This window comes from Cnephaeus nilssonii (assembly GCF_951640355.1).
Source record: "Cnephaeus nilssonii genome assembly, chromosome: 7".
Taxonomy (NCBI): domain Eukaryota; kingdom Metazoa; phylum Chordata; class Mammalia; order Chiroptera; family Vespertilionidae; genus Cnephaeus; species Cnephaeus nilssonii.
The window spans coordinates 91,963,740-91,974,768 of record NC_137078.1 but is presented as its reverse complement, the minus strand read 5'-3'; the positions used below and the strand labels follow the sequence as shown (position 1 = coordinate 91,974,768).

Sequence of the window (11,029 nt, the reverse complement as noted above, 5' to 3'; positions counted from 1 at the left end):
CAGGGCTGTTATGTGGCCGTTGGCAGGTCCTTTCCCCGGCTCAGAGCCTGGTTTTCCTGTCATGGGGAGAGAAGGCATTGCACCCTTGCCTCCTTCGTGTGAAGCTCACATGCAGCTACGCGGGGAGCCCGCACGCCCAGCCCCCCTCAGTGGGATCTCAAGGGGCTCTCATAGCACACGCCTACGTCCATGGTGAGCAGGATCAAAGGGCTTAACTAATTGCCAACAGGAGGCACAGTGCCCAGCGCCCACGATGCCTTTCGGTGCCTCACAATGTTCTAATTTCTTTAAAATCCAGAAGAATGACTATAATCCAGTCTGCATTCTATTTCTCTCCATACCACTGAGGTCACAACATCTTTCTTTCCTTCTTTCTTTCTTTCTTTCTTTCTTTCTTTCTTTCTTTCTTTCTTTCTTTCTTTCTTTCTTTCTTTCTTCCTTCCTTCCTTCCTTCCTTCCTTCCTTCCTTCCTTCCTTCCTTCCTTCCTTCCTTCCTTCCTTCCTCTCTCTCTCTCTCTCTCTCTCTCTCTCTCTCTCTCTCTCTCCTTTCTTTAATGCAGGAGAAGGCCCACGGAAGCCGAAGTGCCAGGGCCCACGACAGAAGCCGTGCTGCGGCTCTGAGCTGACCGCAGGCCGGAGCACCCTCTCCCTCTCGGGGGCTGACTTGGAGCCTGGCCTTGACCTCCTTTCAGAGGAGAGGCGGGTTGCACACTGCAGGCAGGAAGGCGTCCCCGCCCAGATTCCCTCTCCCCGCCGCCAGGATGGAGTCCTGGGAGGTGTCCGCTGGGAGAGGGACAGGCAGGCGGAGGCTGGGATCCCTGGCACAGGTTTGGAACAAAAGGTTTTTGACATGAGAGTCAAGTCAGTGAAGTTGGGTGCGGCCCCGCCTCCTGCCCCTCCCACTTCTCGCTAGAAGCTCCTCCTGGGACTCTTCACGCTGGGCTCTCTCACCCACTTAGAGCAGACATGGGGGGCCCGGGCCCAGAGAGGTGAGTCCCCCTGGCCAGGAGCCCTGGCTGCGGTGAGTCAGCGGCGCCTCTGTGCTCACCATCGCCTTTTGGTTTAATGAGGGCACCTCCTGGCAGCCCCTGGCTCCTGGCCTGGTCACAAAAGCCCAAACAGTGAGTCACTGAGGAGCTGCCTCCTAAACAGCCACGAATTAGCTTTGAGTCCTGGGCAGGCTTGGCCCACAGCCCTTCCTGCAGCAGCTTCGGGGTGTTTCCCCGTGAGGGCGGCGGCGTTTCTGAGACAACCCCTTTGTGAGCCATTTTGAATCCTGGCCTGGCCAGGATGGGGCCCCTGCCAGCCCCTGCCAGTGCGTGTACCTGTGACAGAAAACTGAGGACCATAGGGCCGGAGCCAGGCGGGGAAATCCAGACGGGCTTCCTGGAGGACGTGTCCCTGACTGCCGTTTGAAGTGGGGGTGTTGGACAGACTTGGATTTGGAAGAGAGTTTGAGGCATTCAGGGAATGAGGTTGGCTTTCTGGTTCTCTCACCAGATTGCCTCTGCGTCAGCAAGACTGGGACTGGAGTGTGAGCGCCACCACTCAGAAGCTGTGTGACCTTAGCCAGTCCTATCACCTCTCTGGGCCCAGCTTCACCATCCATTCTAGGTGGAAAGGAAACAAACTGTAAATCCTTTGCAGGATGCCGTGCCCACAAGGAGGGGCCCAGAAATATCGGGTGCCTCCCTCCCTCCCTCCTTACCTGGCCCCAGAGGACAGCTGCCGATCCAGTACCCCAAAGCACCCCCCGCCCCACGCAGCTGGGCCAGGGCCCCCAGCATTTCAGTGGTATTATTGTCCCTACTCTGCAGGCCTTAACCTCCATGGCGGAGGGCGGCTGGGGCAGAGGGAGCGGAGGGCACAGAGCTCTGCCCTCCGTCTCTGGGTTTAGAAGGCATCGTCGTCACCATCCTAACAGTAACAACGGCAAGACGACTGCACGTACGTAGCTCCCGCAGTGCCAGCACCAGGCTGGGCCTCTCACTTCTGCTGCGTCCCCCCAAGAATCCTGCAGACTACCAGCAGAGCGGGGTGCCCTGAGGGAGTCTGCCTGTTCTGTCAATACACTATATCGAGGATTTACTATGTGCTGGGGATACGCAGGAGAGCGAAACCGGGTATGATTCCTGCCCTCCTGGTCTGACAGTCCAGTAGACAGACAGACATCAGTAACTACCTGCTGAATGGAAACTTGCAAATAGAGGTAAGTAGCTTGGCAGAATGTTCCATGGGGCTATGAGAACATTTAACAGGGCGTCTGATCTGGGCAGGAGGTCAGGGAGGGCGTCTCTGTGGAAGAAATGACTTAGCAGGGATCTCAAGAAGTTAACTGGGTGAAGATGGAAGTGGAGAGAATTTACATAAAGAAGCAGCCTGGGCAAAGGCCCAGTGTTGGAGGGACATGGTACCCAGGCAGGGCTGAAAGGAGGCTGGGGTAGCTGGGCCGAGGATGGGGCAGCCTTGAAGGGTATGATTCACCGGGAAGTTGATCCAGGGACCTTGCCCTTCCACTGACCTCACCGGGATCCTTTTGCTTGAGCCTGTTGGGCAGGTGGCCTAGAGTTCGCAGAACGCTGGAGAGGGCCTGGGAGTCCCCCCATGAGAATGAGGCAGCTATTTTCACCCCAAATGGGGAGCCCCTGTGGGCACCCGAAGGCCAGGGAGGCTGGTCCCTTCCGTGAGAACGGCTGTCATCACAGCGGGGTTCTCCATTTGTGATGGGGAGTAAAGAACGAGAACCCGTGGTGTGGGCCTGTCACCTGTCATAAGGTGACCAATGTCATTATAAACGGATACAGCCACGCCTTGTTGATTTTTGTCTAGGGAACAATGGAACGCCAGTGAAGGCTGAAGCAAGGAGGAGTCCTGCGCATACCCATGTTGGGAGAAGATGCTCTGGCTGCCAAGAGGAGAGCGAATAGGAGGGACTCCAGCAAGGAAGAGAAGGCCAGGAAGCAGGGTGCCCCCACGCATAGATGGCGGGGCGGGGCTGTGCTGGGTGCACTGGGTGGGTGGCGGAGCCTGAGGAGGGGTGTGAGTGCATCGGGCCACACCCCCTTCATGGGTGCAGTGGTTATGGGAGGGAGAGGAAACTGCGGACCCTCATCCCACAGATGCATCACTGCTGACTCAAGTGGGGAGGTGGGGGAGGGCCCGGGGGAGCAGGTATGCCCACAGAGGCTGGGGAAGGTGCCACGTGCAGAACGAGGCCTGTGAGTTTTGCTGAGATGCGTGTGTCTGTAAGTGCCTGTGAGGGGCCTCTTTACTCTGAGTGCCACGGTGTCCTGACTCTATTTTCCCATCTGTACAGTGGGATGGATAATAGCAGCATCTGTCTTGTGACATTGTTGGCGGAGTTAATAGAACAATACCTGGATCCTGCAGGTGCTGGGGTGTTTCTCAGCATCTAGAAGGGTTCAGGAATCTGGAGAAGGGGCTGTGGTAAATTAATAAAGAGACTAGATATGGAATATAAATTTGGAATACATGGGGGAGCCAGAGGAGACTTAGCTATAGTAACCAAGTTCTCCGAATCTCTGGACCCCTCACTTTTTATTAACACAAATTGCCCTAAAGCAAAGCAGATATACATATCCAAGGTAAGGTTTGGTATCAGGTTGGGGGAACTGATTTCGGCTGTTCCAGCAGCAGGTAATAATATATGCAGATTTTTAGCCCTACTGAAAGCCCCAAGGTTCACCAACCTTTTGATGAACTTCTTGCATTTATGACCTGCTGGAATTAGCCCCCAGCATGCAGGTCCATGCGTTATGACTATTATCTCGCTGTTATTAGCAGTATTACTTGTTGGCACAGATTTGGGGCCTCCCTACAAAGCTCCTTCCTGCCTGGAACCTCCCCGCTTCTTTTCTGGAGACCCCAAGGACCGGTTCTTGTTGGTAGTGTTCAGGCTCACCCCTATCATTCTAACCTTTGTTGGGTCTGGGTTCCTCATGCCATGTGTCTAAATCTTTAAAAGTCATCAATCAAGCTGACAGACTGGAAAATAAAGCATGTTCAATCCTTCTTTCTAAATATACTTTCCTAGCAACAAATTAAAGAATACATGGAAAGCCAATTTTCTTGTGACTGAAAGTCAGAAATATGTCCAAATCGATTGAGTTGAATTATTATTATGTGTGTCTGAGTGTTCTGTGGATGGGTTGGCAATGTTTGAATGACTTAGAAAATACAGACATATGTACTTCATAAATTGTTACACATTTATTCCATAAAATTTGTTTCTCATTTCAACAAATTCTTCAGTTATGTGATAATCAAACTCTTATGTAATTTATGTTCCTCTGACAGTAATGGCATAAAAAATCTTAAAAATGTAATTGTACACTCTGGCCAGTGTGGCTCAGCTGGTTGGAGCATCATCCCGTGCACCAAAAACTCGTGGGTTCAGTTCCTGGTCAGAGCACATATCTAGGTTGCCGGTTTCGATCCTGTTCAGGGTGCATATGGGAGGCAACTGATGTTTCTCTCTCACATTGATCTTTCTCCCTCTCTCAATCAATAAAAACATATTCGCAGGTGAGGATTAAAAGTAAAAAATGTAATTGTATTTGAAGGGTATATAATCCAATTCTTTTTCATAAAAACATAAATTAGAGTAAATCTAGAGAAAAAGATAAAATTATTTTAATATGATTTCAAAAGGATTTTTTTTCTAAAAGAGTCTAAATTATGAAAACTAAGAGGCAAAATATAAATTATAGTTAATGAGTATAAAACATTTTAAATAAAATTAGTTGAATAAAGTTGGCTTTAAAAGTTTTTTTTCATTGAAATTTAGTTACATCTTACCTAATACCACCCCCTGGTGCCTGAGCTAAAGGTCAGACTGACAACACACCTGCCTCTGGCAAGGTATGTTTCCAGGGCATGGCTCTGTCAGGCGCCACTGGATTCAGATGACAATCAGCTCAGGGCCCTTTCCCAGGCGCTCTTTACATATCCTCCTTCTTTATATTTTAAATGTAGCTTATGGACATCTAATCAGAGCCTTCAGATTTGAGATCGCAGGAGCTTGCTGCTGACTAAAAGAAAGCAGGATAAAATTAGTGGTACACAAATGAATCCTATTAGGTACCAGGTGGTGTGTTTTAACATTTTTCACAGATTAAATCCTTTTAAATCATCCAGCAATTCTTTTGCAAGTTTTGCTGGAGATATAATTTCATCATGACTATTCTGAATGGCTTGCACATGTTTGTGTAGCCGTACTAGGTCTATACTGCTATTATTATGATGCCCTTTTCCCTGTAGGTGCATCTTGATTTTTCTCCAATCCCATAGAGAACTGTCATAGCGGGCTGAAGTCACACAAATATATGTAAAAGCAGCATGGCATTGTAGCTGCTATCTAATCTTGACACTTTCTAATTGATTGCCTAGTCCAGTGGTTGGCAAACTGTGGCTCGCGAGCCACATGCGGCTCTTTGGCCCCTTGAGTGTGGCTCTTCCACAAAATACCATGGCCTGGGTGAGTCTATTTTGAAGAAGTGGCGTTAGAAGAAGTTTAAGTTTTAAAAATTTGGCTCTCAAAAGAAATTTCAATCGTTGTACTGTTGATATTTGGCTCTGTTGACTAATGACTGCCGACCAGTATAATGGGTGTCCAATCTGGTGATGTTCACATTTCCAGTCACCAATACATATGGAGGCTGGACACAGGCTCGCAAGCCATAACAAGGGCTCAATGAACACGCTTCTTTAATATCACCTAAGGAAGAGCCAGTAAAATTAAGAAAGTCAAGGGCAGCAGCTAAAAGCCAAAGATCTTTTTATAAACCTCCTGTTTCTGTGGTCAGGACGTTACCCACAAACCCTCCTGGTGACAGGCTCATGATGGAGATATTTAGCATCAAACCTGTGAGACCAATCCAATACATACAAGTCAGAGCCAGAAATATTATGTCTCACTGGTACAGGGTTGGCACAATCTTGCCATTGAGGAAATGCTCCCAGCTCAGTAGTGGTGCTAATAGGACAGTAAGGGAGCGGGGGATGCTTATCAGACAGCCATCGGGTGGCCGTAGAGAATCCTAGTTTAGTAACTGTCTCAATATATTTTCCCATATCCCAGGGGCCTATAACGTTAGCAACGTCTGCGCCTCCATAGGACGTCTTATTTTCTTGGCCAAGCTGCAGACATCCTGAAGTCCCCTTTTTAGATAAACAAATAGGGAGCTCCCCACTAAAGCCATTATAAGTATAATTACCATGGGAAGAAGGAGTTATGTGCTTGTTGGAGCTACCCCCGACCATACTGGTGTTGTTTGTAAACACTGGCACTGATTCCCCGGTCCAGGTGGCTGGATTGACCACAGTGGGGTCTGGAACATATGTCCAGTAAGTTTCTGCTGCAGCCATACTTACCTGGCAGCTGACAAGTGCTAGCATAGCAACAAAAAGGGTGTCCCCACTGTTCTTTCACTACTTGTCGAGCATCAATGGTTAGCTTCTTCAGTGGACCCCATGTGGGGACACCAGCTTCTCGGGTGGCCTTGGTCACCTGTCTTCTGCTTTTCTCCTTCTTTGGGGTTGGTGGCTGAGCTGGCATCATCACGGGAGGTGTGATCTTCATCTTCTTGAACAGTGGGATGAGCTGTTTTCCCAGGTCCATGGTTGTGACGTACCGCTCGCTCTGGCACTCAGATGGGGTTAGAAGCACCTTCTGGAAAGATACAAACATGGCCTCTTCCCCACATCATTACTGGATCTGTCCCTCTCCACTGCCCTGTTTGTAAATCCTTCCATCGTGCCATACCGGCAGATGCCACGGCACCAGGCGTTTGATGCCTCTCGGGTGCTGTGCGACCCTCATTGTCACAATTTTAAAAAATTTAAAGTATAACTGATTCTGTGGAGTAGGATAATACCCCTGACCTCATTTCTGTTTTTGTAATTGAGTCTTTGAGGTTCGATTAGCTCTTTCTACAATTGCCTGTCCTTTGGGGATTATATGGAATTTCTGTTTTATGTACTATTTGGTATTGCTTTCAAAACTGCAGAAAGGAGGAGCTAGTATAGGCAGGTCCATTATCTGTTTTTATCTCTAGGGACAGTCCCATGATTGGAAACGCTGCTAGGCAGTGGTTAATTACATGCTTTGCACTTTCCTTCATGAGAGAGAAAAGAAACATTTGAGGCCTTTTAGAGTCTATTGGGATGATTTTAAAGTCAATTCTAGATCAAGAAAAGTTTCTTAAAATTCAAACTCTTGAAGGATTATCAAACTTGATTTTACCGAAGGATTATACACTGAGTGGCCAGATTATTATGACCACCCCATCAGTACTTTGTTGGGCCACCTTTTGCCTTCAGTACTGCGGCGATTCTTCTTGGTATTGACTCCACGAGATGTTGAAAGGTGATGCGAGGAATCTGACACTATGCCTGATGAATAGCACTGTCCAGTTCTGTGAGATTGGATGGTTGTGGAACCAGTTGCCTGATGGCTCTTTTAACTTCGTCCCACAAATGTTCAATTGGATTGAGATCTGGGGATTGTGAGGGCCACCTAAGCAAGGTAAAGTCTCCCTCATGTTCTTGAAACCACTCCTGCACAATACGAGCACCGTGGCATGGAGCATTGTCTTGTTGGAAGAAGCCATCTCCATTGGGATACGCCATCAACATGATAGGATGAACTTGATCAGCAATGATACTTAGGTACGTTGTGCTATTCAGACGTTGTTCCACACAAATTAAAGGGCCCAAATCATGCCAGGAAAACATGCCCCAAACCATAACACTGCCCCCACCAGCTTGAAGGTTTGTACTCATGCATGTGGGGTGCATGCTTTCATGCTGTTTCCATGAAATTCTCACTCTGCCATCTGCATGATGCAACTGGAAACGTGATTCATCGGACCACATGACTTTTTTCCAATGCTCAACTGTCCAATCCTTGTGTTCCTGTGCGAATTGGAGACGTTTTATCTTGGTAACTGCAGACAGCAAAGGTGTTCGAACAGGCCTTCGGCTTCCATATCCCATATGATGCAGTGTACGGCTAATTTGCCTACAAATGTCAGGTGGTCATAATAATCTGGCCACTCAGTGTATATTAAAGTGTATTAGATTTGCGAGAAGATGGCGACTGGTAGGAAGGTGGGGAGGGAGAGAGTGTGAGAGAGTGTGAGAGAGTGAGGGAGCAATATAGGAGTGTGTGGACGTGTGTGTTGTGTGTGTGTGTGCTAGGGACAGTTAGATTCTACAGGTCTTCCAAGGGGCTGCCAAACTGGGCAGTCTTAGACGGCAGAGCCCCGCTCCGAACGCAGACACTCTGGGGCGGCCAGCGTGGGAACAGAGACCACGCCTTCTTGAGAAACAGAGCTGCTTGAGAATAGGATCCTGGCCACAGCATCACCCAGTCTGGTCTCAGATGCAAACCAGGACCCTGCAGCCACTGGGGACAGAGACCTGCAACCACAGCTGCAGACCCACAGACACCAAGAATCCAGACATCCCGGCCGCAGATTTCTGTGAGTCACAGAACCTATCCCCCTCCTTGCAGGCTCGCGGGCAGCGCCTTAGTAACTGATAGATCCGCCCCTTGCACGGGCCGCAGCACTGCTATAGGAATTTGAGCCTGGGAGTGTGCAGACACTGGGAATCTGTTCCCTGCGGCGCAATCGGGCAACCAAACCCGAAGCCCAGCTGACTTCAATTCTGGGCAAGCGCACATGGAAGTCTGTTTTCTGCAGGGCAGGAGCGGACCTCCTGCCGACACAGTGCTACAGTGCAACCCAGTCCCCCAAGCTGACCAGGACCCCAATTCTCTGGGCGGGAGGCAGCACTAAGCACCAGTGACTTGACTCTGATTCTTATCGTGTGCACCTGGGATCCCTGACTCCCAGTGCATTCACACTAAGAGCCAGTGACTCCAATTCTTGGTGCATGTGCACACAGGGATCTTGATTCTCAGTGCGAGACCACATGAAGCAACAGAGACTCTGATACTCGATTCTTGGTGCAGGCACAGGGGAACTCTGACTCCTGGCACGTGCTAGGGGGCCCTGATTGTTGGCACACGCCACCGGGGTCTCTGTTTCAGTGTGGTGCAGGCAAGGTCCCTGATTCTAGGTGCGCACACAAGGCCACACTGAGCGCTGGTAACGCTGACTCTGGGTGAGACTGGTTCCCACCAACCCTTGGGAGCCACACATCTTAGTGTCGGAGTTCTTCAGTGACACTCAGGTGGTGCGAAGCTCCCACTGCACATGGCCCAGGCTCACGCAACTCAACGTTTGAACCTTCTGGTGATAGTCAGAATGGGGAGACGACACAATCCCCAGAGGAAAGAAAATGAGGAGTCACCAAGAAAGGAAATTAGTGAAATTGAAGCATGCAACATGACAGAAAAAGAATTCAGAGTAATGGTTGTACAATTCATTCACCGGATGGAAATCAACAACCTATGCAAGAATCAGGAAGAAATGAAAAGTGATATATCTACAATCAAAAACACCATGGAAGGTTTCAACTGTAGACTAGAAGAAGCAGAGGACCAAATTAGTGTGTTAGAAGATAAGGTAAAGAAACAAGCTCAATCTGAACAGCAACTGGAGAAAAAAATTAAAAAGCAGGAGGAGAACTTAAGGGAGCTTTGGGACAACACAAAACAAAGTAACATACATATAATAGGGCTGCCAGAAGGACAAGAGCAGCAAGGATTAGAAAATCTATTTGAAGAAATAATGACAGAAAACTTCCCAGATGTTGGGAAGAAAAAAGTTACACAAGTACAGAGAGTCCCAAGCAAGATGAATCCCAAAAGATCCACACCAAGACACATCATAATTACAATGGAAATGTTCACAACAAAGAGAGAATCTTAAAGGCTGCAAGAGAGAGACAGAGAGTTACCTACAAAGGATCCCCCATCAGATTATCAAATGATTCCTCAACAGAAACACATCAAGCTAGAAGGGAATGGAAAGAGGTATACAAAGTGTTGCAAAGCAAAGGACTGAATCCAAGAATACTCTATCCAGCAAGACTATCAATCAAAATTGAAGGGGAAATCAGGAGCTTTGCAGACAAAAAAACGCTAAAGGAGTTTATCACTACCAAGCTAGCAATGCAAGAAATGCTAAAGGGAATGCTGTAAAAAGAAGAAATAAAAAGGTAAGAAAGAACACAAGTACAAAAATAGAAATGACTACAAAGAAGTACCTTTCAATAATAACTTTAAATGTAAATGAACTAAATGCTCCAATCAAAAGACATTGAGTGGCTGAATGGATAAAAAAAAACACAACCCATATATATGCTGTCTACAAGAGACCCACCTCAGAACAAGGGACTCACATAGACTAAAAGTGAAGGGATGGAAAAATATCTTTCAGGCAAATGGAAATGAAAAAAAAAATAAGCTGGGGTAGCAATACTTATATCTGACAAAATAGACCTCAAAGTGAAGGCCATAACAAGAGATAAGGAAGGCCACTTCATAATACTAAAGGGATCAATACAACAAGAGGATATAACCCTGATAAACATATGTGCACCCAATGCAGGAGCACCCAAATACATAAAAAAAAAAAAACTCCTGGAAGATATTAAGGGAGAGATCAACAACAATACAATCATAGTAGGGGACTTTAATACACCACTGACATCACTGGATAAATCCTCTAGACAAAAAATCAGCAAAGAAACAGCAATCCTAAATGACTCACTAGATCAGATGGACTTAATTGACATCTTCAGAACATTTCACTCCAAAGCCACGGAATATACATTCTTCTCAAGTGCACATGGAACATTTTCAAAAATAAACCACATATTGGGTCACAAACAAAGTCTCCCCAAATTCCAGAAGATTGAAATCATACCAAGCATCTTCTCAGATCACAATGGCATAATATTAGAAATAAACTACAATAAAAACAATCCAAAAAAACTCAAACACTTGAAAGCTGAATAGCATGCTATTAAATAATGATTGGGTTACCAATGAGATCAAAGAAGAAATTAAAAACATCCTGGAAACTAATGATGATAA

At 47.3% G+C, this 11,029-nt stretch overlaps 1 protein-coding gene across 1 annotated transcript in view; it reads right to left on the bottom strand.

The window, feature by feature from the left end:
* Positions 1–6,640, bottom strand: part of LOC307103531 (pre-B-cell leukemia transcription factor 2-like) — a gene marked incomplete at its 5' end in the record, with an annotated part of 19,793 nt that extends 13,153 nt beyond the window's left edge. Inside the window, one exon of the mRNA XM_079777875.1 lies at positions 6,455–6,640. Within this exon, the coding sequence (XP_079634001.1) occupies positions 6,455–6,640 (186 nt within the window). The remainder of the gene's footprint in view (positions 1–6,454) is intronic.
* Between the last annotated feature and the right edge of the window lie 4,389 nt (positions 6,641–11,029).